Source organism: Lissotriton helveticus, chromosome 7 (genome assembly GCF_964261635.1).
Source record: "Lissotriton helveticus chromosome 7, aLisHel1.1, whole genome shotgun sequence".
NCBI classification, from domain to species: Eukaryota; Metazoa; Chordata; class Amphibia; order Caudata; family Salamandridae; genus Lissotriton; species Lissotriton helveticus.
In genome coordinates, this window is record NC_136068.1 from 931,168,071 (window position 1) to 931,180,253 (window position 12,183).

At 49.6% G+C, this 12,183-nt stretch overlaps 1 protein-coding gene and 1 pseudogene across 26 annotated transcripts in view; both read left to right on the forward strand.

Moving 5' to 3' along the window:
* The window catches only part of LOC144769402 (protocadherin gamma-C3-like), a 917,178-nt gene that overhangs the window by 778,477 nt on the left and 126,518 nt on the right, over positions 1-12,183 (forward strand). The window contains exon 1 of one of the 26 annotated variants that reach the window (XM_078653493.1): positions 9,363-9,741. The exons of the other annotated variants lie outside the window; for them this stretch is intronic. Within the exon in view, the coding sequence (XP_078509619.1) occupies positions 9,370-9,741 (372 nt within the window). The 5' untranslated portion in view covers positions 9,363-9,369. Of the gene's footprint in view, positions 1-9,362; positions 9,742-12,183 lie in introns of those variants that run through there. 26 annotated transcript variants of the gene reach the window in all.
* Positions 7,200-8,015, forward strand: LOC144769405 (protocadherin gamma-C5 pseudogene; annotated as a pseudogene).

Below are 12,183 nucleotides of genomic sequence, written 5' to 3' on the forward strand. Positions count from 1 at the left end.
GTCAAATGAAGGGACGCGCTCGACCGGAAGTGTTAGGTCTTCACCTGTGACGCGTTCCTTCGCAGCTTGACTCTCAGTGGGGCTGATACGTGGATATTTTAAGGGACGAGTCTAAACATGAGAGCTGAGCGAGAGTCTCTCGGGGGACCCAGCTCTGTTGCATTTCAAAATTTGCATTTTGTGAGAGGCGGTGAAAGTGGCGCACCCGCAATCCACCGAGGAAGTTACACAGCAGGAGGGAAGAGCGTGCGACAGGTGACCTGGTGGGCCAGACGAATGGAGTGAGTTACAGCAGGCCGGGTTCACCGCCAGTTTAAGTATTTGCCCATCATCTGAAGAAATCTAGATAGTATTTCTACAGAAGAAGGTTGCAGGTGTTTGAATGAGGCAGATTTTGTCAATACAGGAGGTGGATCTCTGTCGGCGCAAGATGCGCTACAAGAAAGTGCACTTATTATAACACCTTAAACAATCACCCCTGTGTATCCCTTGTAAGTTGTAACTAAGCACTACAGAGGTACTATTTGGCTAACGGGTTACAAACTGGTCGTTTTTCCCTGTTGCGTCCATAAAACATTCCGAGGGATGTGACGAACGATCGCGGTGCGATGTCTGTTTAAAAGTTTGCTTGTTTCTGCTGATCATAAAGGTGTGACATCAGCCGCCTCACTTGGTTATTGCGCTGGGAAGTGTCTGTGACTTAAACCTTCAGTTTTAACCACATCTGTTAAGTGTACTCGCCTTGAGAATACAGTTTTATAATTGTAACACGCTGCCTTGCGCTGCAGCACGCGTGTATAGGCCAAATTACGGGTTGCACATTAGGTGTTTACTAACAGACATTTTTCTTCCATTTAGAAGTCGCCCATGCCAACTGTTTTATGATAGAGTTGAATGCAAGGATAAACCAGGCTCCTCATATCACTAAAATTGATTGGTTGTACAGGTATTACAAAAGGGCAGCCTTTCTTCCTTTGTTGGTGTATTTATTTGCATGAGGGTTGGATTACTTAAAACGAAGGGTGGGTGCTGGTTGCAACAGGGTAATAATGCAGCGCGGCGCAGCTTGAGGTTTCAGAAGAGAGATTACATGGACAACAGAAGAGAGCTTGCGCAGAAGTAAGGGACTCGAGGAAATGTAAGAGGATGCATGATGTCACGGGCCACACCCACTTCTTTCCATTCATAGAAGGGCGCGCTGTTCTACATGACATCGTAGTGAACAGTTACACCTCCATATGACACAGCTTTTCATGAATTGCTTGTTCTCTGAATTTGTAGTCACTTAAGTGGCTAGCAGCGTGTAACCGTGCATTTAAAAATGTAAACAAGGCCCGGCTTTATCACTTGTTCAATCTGAGTGAATAACCAGTGTGGACAAACCATGGCTCCATAACTTAAACTCGTATTTTGTAAATTGTTTAAAACTTGCGCTTAGAGATCTGAAAATTAAGCTTCAAAATAATTTCCAAACCAGGGCTTGTGCCTTTTCCTGACATGTTTCAAATACCACCCTTACTATTTCTTTACACATCACACGGAAGGTGGCGTACATCCACCAATAAATGGTCTCGAATGGCTGCTCTTTAGTATTACCACCTGCACTCTATTTTTCCAAAATACTAAGTAGATTTGGGTGTTTTAATTGTGTTTGCTAAGCTTCGGTCAGCTGTTTGTTTCTGGATTCATAGCTAACTTTACATCTGTTATGTTTTACATTGTAGACATTTTGATATTAAGCACCTGCTTGTTTAAATCTGTGTTCAAACACGTGTTCTGGTGCGGTCATTTCTTATAATCCAAATACAATTACTAGTATTCTTCAATAGTTTCAGTCCGTAAATAGAACTCGTATGTGTCATATTTATTATAATAACTATATTTAGCTACAATAACTTAACTGTGTAGTAGCCTTGTTTGCTCGCAGGTCTATTAATGGGCAATGCAGACTTTTTGTTCCCACAAACAATGAATGTAAACTTGGTCCAGCTGAACATGACAGGTTTGCCAGTTAAGCTCTAGGCAGCTTCTGCACCTTTAAGAAGGCGTGTGCACTGCTTTAATGTCTGAGGAAGCATTAGCCAATGAGCTATGTTGTTCATACTAGATCCCGTCCCTTCTCCTCTCCCATTCGCACATCCTGGTGCTTCACATTAACCTGCTCCCTCCTGCTGCTCCCAGACCGAGCTGCTGAAGTGATGCCGCTCTGTTCTCTCCTCTGAGGACGCGGTGGGCGGCTGGAGGCGTTCAATAGCCGGGGTCTTTGTTGCCGGTGACTAGATCCAAAAGTCCCAAAGAAGGATTCATTTGTAACGTGTTTATGATGAACCCCCGGGGCTCCCAGCAGCGGTGGCAGCTCCTGTGCCTCGTCTCCCTCTGGGGCGGGGTCTGGGCTCAGCTCCGGTACTCGGTGCTGGAGGAGGCCGAGCCGGGGACAGTCGTGGGGAACGTGGCCCGGGACCTGGGGCTGGAGGCGGCCGCGGTGTCGGGGCGCCGGCTGCGGCTGGGGTCCGAGGGCAGCGCGGGGCATTTCACCCTCGACCTGGAGAGCGGAGCCCTGGCTGTGAGGGACAAGATCGACCGGGAGAGCCTGTGCGGGGGCAGCCCCGGCTGCACCCTGGCGGCGGAAGTGGTGATCGAAGACCCCCTGGAGCTCTTCCGGCTGGAGGTGGAGGTGCTGGATGTCAATGACAACGCGCCCACCTTCCCCACCGCAGAGCGCGTTGTACGGGTTATGGAAGCAGGGACTACAGGAACACGGTTTCCACTAGAGGGAGCCATAGATCCAGATGTTGGAAAGAATGCAGTCGCCGATTACAGACTAAACCCAAATGAACACTTTACACTGAGCATTAAACGCCTCAGAGACGGGAAGCTCCTTCCCACGCTGGTCCTTGAGAAGGCGCTGGACCGAGAGAGCCAGGGGCAGCACGAGCTGACCCTCACGGCCGTGGATGGAGGCAGCCCCCCCAGATCCGGGACAGCCCGGATAATGGTCACTGTCCTGGATGCAAATGACAACGCGCCCGTCTTCAACCAGTCTGTGTACAAAGTGAAACTAAGAGAGAATGCACCGGTGAAGACGACACTGATCACTCTCAGCGCCACTGACAGCGACGAGGGACTCAATGGAGAAGTGGAATACTCCTATGAAGAGCACACCCCGGATGCAGTCAGTAACTTGTTCCATCTGGACTCAAAAACTGGAGAAATTTGTGTAGCAGGAGATGTGGACTTTGAGCAATGTGGGTTATATGAAATACATGTCAGAGCCACGGACAAGGGCACGCCACAGCTGGAAGGAGCCTGTCTTATTCAGATCGAAATAGAAGATGAAAATGACAACTCCCCGGAAGTTGTAATAACTTCTTTGGCCAATTCCGTCCCAGAAGACACCCCCATTGGCACAGCAGTGGGTCTGTTCAGAGTCAGAGATAGGGATGCGGGGCTGAATGGGAAAGTCCGTGTAGAGATATCAGCAGGTCTTCCATTTACGATAAAATCATTTGATAAACATTACTCATTGATCACAGACGGGTCTCTGGACAGAGAAATCAACCCTCAATATTCTATTGAACTGATGGTTACAGACTTAGGGTCCCCTCCTTTGCGCTCACAGAAAACAATCCTGCTCAACATTTCAGACGTCAATGATAACCCCCCGCAGTTTCCGAGTCCTTTCCTCGACGCCTCCATCAGGGAGAACAACGAACCCGGCACTTTGCTCTGCACTGTGTCCGCCTCCGATGCGGATGAGGGAGAGAACTCTCGCATCACGTACTCCATAGCAGAGGAGCGGATAGAGGGCTCCCCGGCCTCTTCCTTCCTTTATATCAGCTCCAACACCGGAAGCATCTACGCCCAGCGCTCCTTCGATTATGAGCACGTGCAGGTGTTGCACATTAATGTTATTGCAGAAGACGCGGGTTCCCCAAAACTCAGCTCCAACGTGTCTGTTTTCATTTACATTCTGGATCAAAATGATAATGCCCCGGTGATCGTGTTCCCTGTGCCCTCCAGAGAGTCCACAGTGGAGCAGAGGATTCCTCGGGTGATCCCGGTGGGTTACTTGGTGACCAAAGTCACAGCAGTGGACGCGGACTCGGGTCACAATGCCTGGGTCTCGTATGCTCTTATGCAAAGTCCGGATCCCTCTCTATTTCGAATATCTCCGCACACCGGGGAGCTGCGGGCTGTCAGGAGGCCTCAAGAGACCGAGAACCTCACCCAGAAGCTTCTTATTCTAGCCAAGGACAATGGGGAGCCTCAGCTGTCCACCACCGTGACCATCCTCCTGTCACCAGAGGATGACGTCAGCGTGGATAAGCCCACATCGCATGATTACCATAAAACTCCACTGGAAGACACTGACATGACCTTGTACCTCATCATATCCCTGGTGGCCATCAGTGTTCTGTGTCTGGTCACTTTCATCATCCTGTCAGCGAGGTGCATCATGGGTGGAAACCGGATCTTACCTTTTTGTTGCTGCACCGAAAAACCTCAGGCCTGGGATTTCTCCAAACAGCCCTACCCAGCGCTCCAAATAAATGCTGATGGGTCATTGACCTACGCAGATGTCCACCTGAGGCCAGGCGACCCGCTGAACCAGGGCTACATGACTTGTTTGTCCCAAGTCAGTGATTTTTCCTTCAGGAGACCCCCGAATTTTCCAGAACTCAGAGAGACCACGAAGGAACAGGATCCGTTTGACTCCCATGAGGAGAGGTTAGGCGAGGTCAACCAGGTGAGATGCAGTAGTAACATTCGTGATTTACCTTAACTTTGTTTTGCAGTCACATGCTATATGGATTCCCAATGTTAATTCATGGTACACATGTCTCCTAGAACGAACATTTTTCTCTAACCCATCGCACTTGGAACTTACGTGTTTCTTCTGTATTAGTATTTTTAATGTCTGTGTATGTCGAAGCGCTCTGAATCACTGTATACTCCTTTTGGGGGCAGAACGTTCTGCCTGTGCGTGACAACCCTTTATTCTTTCAACTACTAGAAGCAATCTTAATATTAAGAAAATACTTTACTTGGTATATAGGTATATGAACTTTGTTTTCATTACCAGTAACCTCCACGTAACGTTATAAAGGAAAACGTGTAATACTTGTTCATATTGTGTTATGTCATTAGGGGTGTTTGCCACTACTTACCTTTACGCTAGTCTTTTGTTTTTATTGTGGGACAGGCCGATAGCACTCGTTTCTGTTGGTTAGAGTGCATTGCTAGGGGTGAGGTGACGTCATTGAGGGCCGGGTCCAAACAGCTGCTGAGTTACATTAGCTGTCCTGCTTTCATTTTCCCTTTCCTCCTCGCTGGCTGTCTACGGCCCATCTTGCCCTCAGGCCCGTACAGCAATGGAATCCAGTGATGCGTGGTCCCTCGGGCCTAGTTTGGTTGGTTTTGCAGCGGCACTCACTTCCCGCGAAATGACCGGGTCTCCCTTTTGTATTAAGACACGGAGTAGAACCAGAGGGCCGCGTTGGAGAATGCAAGGTTTCTTTGCTTCTGCGCCCCGGCGCTTTGTTTCCGTGTCCACAACTAGACTAAAGGTCGAGTTAGAGCGTGGGATGCGTGTGGACATGGCTACAAAGTCCCCCTTGTAAATTCGCATTCGCGGGGAATCCTTCTACAATCCAGGTCTCTAGTGTGGTAAACGTGCCCCTGTTTTCAATGACAAACTTGCGTTCAGGCCACCCTCTGGTCAATGCAGCCGTGAGCCTCGTCTAGTAACTCCAATCATAGCTGAAAGGGACCCCCAGTGTGTGTTACAACCGGGGGTCAGATAAAAGCAACTTTGAGCCTTTTAACGGGTTCCAAGCCGGGCGCCCTTTACAGCTGCTACGTGTCCTGGTCGATTGTTTTGAACGGTGACAGTGATGCAAGATCTGATCAAATGTGTGCTGGCTGGAGGCTCGTTGCATGTGAGAGCGTTGTGTGTGTGTATGTTGGCGGTGTGTGCTGAGCCGATGCCTCTGCTTCTGAAGAGTCGAACAGGCCCCGCTGGCCTCTCCAGTGAACTTCTCGTCAGAAAAGCGTGTTGTGCGTTTGTATATCACAACGCATGTCTTAATAGTTTACCGTGCTCTTGTCGGAAAAAAAGGTTCTTGCCATAGAAAGCCATCCGTGGTACTTAATGGGTCAGACAGAGTATGTTTTAACACAATCTCGTTGTGCGGTGCCAGAAACACACGAGTAGCCTGGGACTAGCGAATATGGTTTGTGTTGTTGGAGATAGTGAAAGAGCTGCTGTGGGAGAAAGGGGCCCAAAGAGTATATGACGTCACCAGAGACACCCTTCTCTTCGGGAAGGGGCGGGGCATGAGTCTACAGGCAAAGCACGGGTTGGATGGATGCAAGAGTGGAAAACTTTTCAATGTACGTTATGCGTGGATGTGCGTCTTGATTTTTCTAAACTGTTAGTTAAAACATTCTTGGAAACTGATGCCTGTTATCTTAAATAATGTATGGGCTCGCCATTTCATTCCGCCTTGCCTAATTCCTCGTGCTCTCCCGTTATCTGTTGATTGAATTGTGACTCAACGTGAGCAGGAATGAACTTTACCCTTCTTTAGGTTTTGCGCTGTATTTCTTTCAGTATGTGCTGTGTTTACTGTTGATGGTGCACAAGCCCTTTCCTTGAATATTTTATTCACCCTCTACTTAAGTCCTCAGACTACTTCCTTATGCTGCGTCCTTCCGATGTTTGGTCTGTGTTTTATGCAAAAAAAATTCTGTAGCTTCTAGCTCTTATCAATACACTGATCTGATCTGAAAGCACGTTTCATAATCTTAAATGTTCCACTTATCAAGCTAAGTGTTTTAACATATGTGATTTGGGTTTGGTACATACCAGGAGCGCTGTCAACTTAAAACTATGTTTTCACTTTCGATATCACCTCGAAGATTACACTAGAAAGTGTGTTCCCTATCACACTTGAATGGGAACGTGACGAAGTGGTGCACTTAGCAAATTTGCAAACCTGCTTCCTAGAGTCTTTACAACTTTAAGAAGGCGTTTTATCTGAATGGACGTGAAGGGCACTTTAGCCAATGAGCTGTTCGTTCACACTAGATCCTTTCTCATCTCCTCTCACTCCTCCTCCAGAAGCTTTGCATCCACACACACTCCCCCCTCCTGCTCACAACTGGAGCAGCTGAACCGATGCAGACCCGGCTCTACACTCTGTCTGATAAACACGTCGTGCCCTTCACTGCAGAGTCCAGGCTTCTGTACTGTTTGCAACTGACACTACAAGGAGGCTCCAGAAACAGCCATTGGATAGTTTACTGTCAGGATGAACCCCCGGAGCTCCCAGCAGCGGTGGCAGTGGCAGCTCCTGTGCCTCCTCTCCCTCTGGGGCGGGGTCTGGGCTCAGCTCCGGTACTCGGTGCTGGAGGAGGCAGAGCCGGGGACAGTCGTGGGGAACGTGGCCCGGGACCTGGGGCTGGAGGCGGCCGCGGTGTCTGGGAGCCGGCTGCGGCTGGGGTCCGAGGGCAGCGCGGGGCATTTCACCCTCAACCTGGAGAGCGGAGCCCTGGCTGTGAGGGACAAGATGGACCGGGAGAGCCTGTGCGGGGGCAGCCCCGGCTGCACCCTGGCGGCGGAAGTGGTGATCGAAGACCCCCTGGAGCTCTTCCGGCTGGAGGTGGAGGTGCTGGATGTCAATGACAACGCGCCCACCTTCCCCACCGCTGAGCGCGCTTTCCGGATTGCAGAAAACTCTCCTCTGGGAACTCGATTGCCACTAGAGGGAGCCATAGATCCAGATGTTGGAAAGAATGCAGTCACCGATTACAAGTTGAATACAAATGAACACTTTACACTGAACGTGAAACGTCTCAGAGACGGGAAGCTCCTTCCTTCGCTGGTCCTTGAGAACGCGCTGGACCGAGAGAGCCAGGGGCAGCACGAGCTGACCCTCACGGCCGTGGATGGAGGCAGCCCCCCCCAGATCCGGGACAGCCCGGATAACGGTCACTGTGCTGGATGTGAATGACAACGCGCCCGTCTTCAACCAGTCTGTGTACAAAGTGAAACTAAGAGAGAATGCCCCAGTGAAGACGACACTGATCACTCTCAGCGCCACTGACAGCGACGAGGGACTCAATGGAGACGTTGAATACTCATATGATGAGCAGACTTCAGAAGAAGTTAGTTCATTGTTCCATCTGGACTCCCACACTGGAGAAATATGGCTACAAGGAGATGTGGACTTTGAAGAAACTAACTTGTATGAAATTCATGCTAGGGCCGCAGACAGAGGGACACCACAGCTGGAATGTCACTGTCTTATTCAAGTCGAAATTGAAGATGAAAACGACAACTCCCCAGAGGTTGTAATAAGCTCCCTGGCACATTCAGTCCCAGAAAATACCCCCACTGGGACAGCAGTGGGTGTGTTCAGAGTCAGAGATGGAGATTCCGGCCTGAATGGGAAAGTTCACGTGGATATTTCACCCGACCTTCCATTTAGGATCAAAGAATTCGAAAACCATTACTCATTGATCACAGACGGGTCTCTGGACAGAGAAATCAATCCTCAATATTCTATTGAACTCGTGGTTACAGATTTAGGGTCCCCTCCTTTGCGCTCACAGAAAACAATCCTCCTCAACATTTCAGACGTCAATGATAACCCCCCGCAGTTTCCGAGTCCTTTCCTCGACGCCTCCATCAGGGAGAACAACGAACCCGGCACTTTGCTCTGCACTGTGTCCGCCTCCGATGCGGATGAGGGAGAGAACTCTCGCATCACGTACTCCATAGCAGAGGAGCGGATAGAGGGCTCCCCGGCCTCTTCCTTCCTTTATATCAGCTCCAACACCGGAAGCATCTACGCCCAGCGCTCCTTCGATTATGAGCACGTGCAGGTGTTGCACATTAATGTTATTGCAGAAGACGCGGGTTCTCCCAAACTCAGCTCCAACGTCTCTGTTTTCATTTACATTCTGGATCAAAATGATAATGCCCCGGTGATCGTGTTCCCTGTGCCCTCGGGATAGGCCACAGTGGAGCAGAGGATTCCTCGGGTGATCCCGGTGGGTTACTTGGTGACAAAAGTCACAGCAGTGGACGCGGACTCGGGTCACAATGCCTGGGTCTCGTATGCTCTCCTGCAAAGTCCGTATCCGTCTCTATTTCGAATATCTCCGCACACTGGGGAGCTGCGGGCTGTCAGGAGGCCTCAAGAGACCGAGAACCTCACCCAGAAGCTTCTTATTCTAGCCAAGGACAATGGGGAGCCGCAGCTGTCCACCACCGTGACCATCCTCCTGTCACCAGAGGATGACGTCAGCGTGGACAAGCCCACGTCTCATGATTACCATAAAACTCCACTGGAAGACACTGACATGACCTTGTACCTCATCATATCCCTGGTGGCCATCAGTGTTCTGTGTCTGGTCACTTTCATCATCCTGTCAGCGAGGTGCATCATGGGAGGAAACCGTGTCACCTCCCTGTGTTGTTGCATCGAGCCCTCACAACCCTGGGATTTCTCCAAGCAGCCCCACCACACTCTTCAGATGAATGCGGACGGGTCATTGTGTTACGCAGAGGTCAGTGTGAGACCCTCCGACCCCATGAATCAGGGATACAGGACCTGTGTATCCCAAGGAAGTTTTACCTTCATGAAACCCCTGCAATCTCCGGAACTCAGAGATACTGTGAACCAAATGGATCCCTTTGGGTCCGGTGTGGAGAGGTTAAACGACCTCAATCAGGTGAGATTCAGTAGCAAGTAAATTAACATAGCTGATTAAAATAATGCACATTTTACCTACATGAAGATTTGTTGGGTACATGTATTGCGTTACAGCCCCGCAGTCAAAAATATTTTCTAACAGGTCACATTGAAACTGTATCTTTTACCTGTATTCATAATTGGAATAAGTGAATGTATGTGGAATCACTCAGAAACCTGTATCTGCAGTTCAATAAAATGGTGCTGTTTGAAGAATGTTTGTAATTTTTACACTTTGAAGTTAATCGGGTTGTTAATATTTTAGTAAATGCGGTAGCGCCAGATATAGGTATGTGCTCTTCTGATTGTAAGTGAAGCTTTGCCTAGTAATAATCATATTGGGTGGTGTCACCACGCACACTTGCGTTTTGAAGTTTAATGCGTGTGGTTGGCGTTCTTCTTTTGAAGGGGCTGATAACACTCGCAGAATATAATGCTAGAAGGCGACCGTAGACATGTGCACGCAGGTGTGTAATCACTAATTTTGGTGAGACTACATTTATTTCACTTGAAATGTGTCACGTGCTCGTCCTGCATTGTAATTTGCCCAAAACGTTTGGTGTGATTTCCGTCTTGCGTTTGCCGTGTTCATGACTGTGAAACGTAGACCTGCCTACAGTGTGTCATACCATACACTTCTGCACAGTAATGCAGTGGTGCTGCAGCTGGAGCTCTGATATGAGATGCCGCTTTTGGCTCACACAGGCACTGCTGATGAACAGCTGCATGTGTTTCTGTTGCTTTAGTGCAAGGGGCGTATTTTAGTAGGCACATGAGCCAATCATCTGTCCCGTTTAACATGCTGCCTTGCTTTCACTTTCGGTTTCGTCCTCCCACTGGCTCAGTGCGCTGCACTAGACTCACGTCTTCCGAGCTGCGCTGACTTCTTCTTCTGGTTTCCGAGGTGCCTGAAAGGAGTGTGACTGCAAACACTGCTGGCGTGCGTGCACAAGCATGACAAGACACTCGAGTGCCGGGATAGAGGTTCCTGGGTATTTTGTCTATTTTAACGCCGAGACTGTCGTGCTGCACAGCTTAATTCATCCCGTGTGGAGATGTGATGGACTTGGCATCGGTTACATATGTGTGTTTCAGCAGCATCGCAGTAATGCCACGATTGAAATAACATCCCCTAAATCTCTGCAGGAGGCGAGATGCATTTAATTTGTGCGGCGGTGTTCCTCGAGGAATATTACATAGACCGGGAGCAGGAAAAGCACAAAGGCTGCCAGGACTCCGGCCGGGTTATGTGTCCGGGCAAATCAACTGTGAGCCGGCAGATATGCCCCCCTCCTTCCCACCCCCTCCCCTAAAGCTCACGCAAACGCCCCCCCCCTCCACCCCACCCCCACGCACACTTCTGTCGTAGCAAATGAATGGTATGGCGCTCCAAATATCTGTCGCTAGATTCTCTACATGAATGTAACACGCTAAAGCCCATAGCTGTGGTGTGGCTTTACCGCCCCATCACCCCTTGGATGAGTTTCTGATGTGGGGCTGTCATACCTCAATACGCATGAAGTTAACATGCGGTAGTGGGGCGCGGCTTGCGCCGTCTGCGGGTCCTAGAATGGAATGTGCACGGAGCCTCCTTCGTGGGGCTGCGCCTGGTGTACGACAGTGTACAGTGCCGGGGCTGCTGGCAGCGGCTGTGGGCTCTGTTACCTAGAGTATGTGCAGCTGTGCTTTCACTTTCTGTTTCGGCAGTGTGCAGGAGCCGGGCCATGCACCTGCTGTACACATCACAGGTGTCACGTGACATGGCATATTGTTGGCTTCTTTCACAATAGCAGTGTTCCTAAATCCGACCATGGGAGAGTCACCCGGGAAGGCAGCGTCAGTGTGCAAAGTTACCCTCTTAGCTCTGCAGATAATACCCCAAATGTTCAGGGGTGGGGAGGGTTAGGTTGTCACCGTTTCATCAACAGGGGGCGCTGCACGGAGCCCTCTGTGATTCTAATCGCGGTAAACTGGGGGGGCCTACAAACACGACCAGTCAAAGATAAGGGCCACCTGTACCCTCTATCAACATTGACCCCCTAATTGGCAGCTCCGACTGCACTGTCTAATGTCGAAGAATCGGAGCGCAGTGTTTATGGCCCTAATGGGATTAACAGAATTAGATCAGCCAGGCATCGAGTTACTGTTATGAAATATTTAACTGTAGCAGCATAGTTCTATATTTACAAATGTCTGCGTAGATACAGCCAGATGACGGTGACCTAGATTGTCGCTATTTGTCGTGTTTTTCTGTTATTTTGGTGACCGCAACTCTCGAGTTATGTATAAGCCCGACATGGGCTCACGCCACGGGCTTCTTGGCACTAGGACTGCACAGTTCAACCAAAACGAGGCCACCACACAACTCATATTTTTCCAAAACTTGTTGAAGGGTTGACCGTTTAGTAAGGTAATCTGAGCA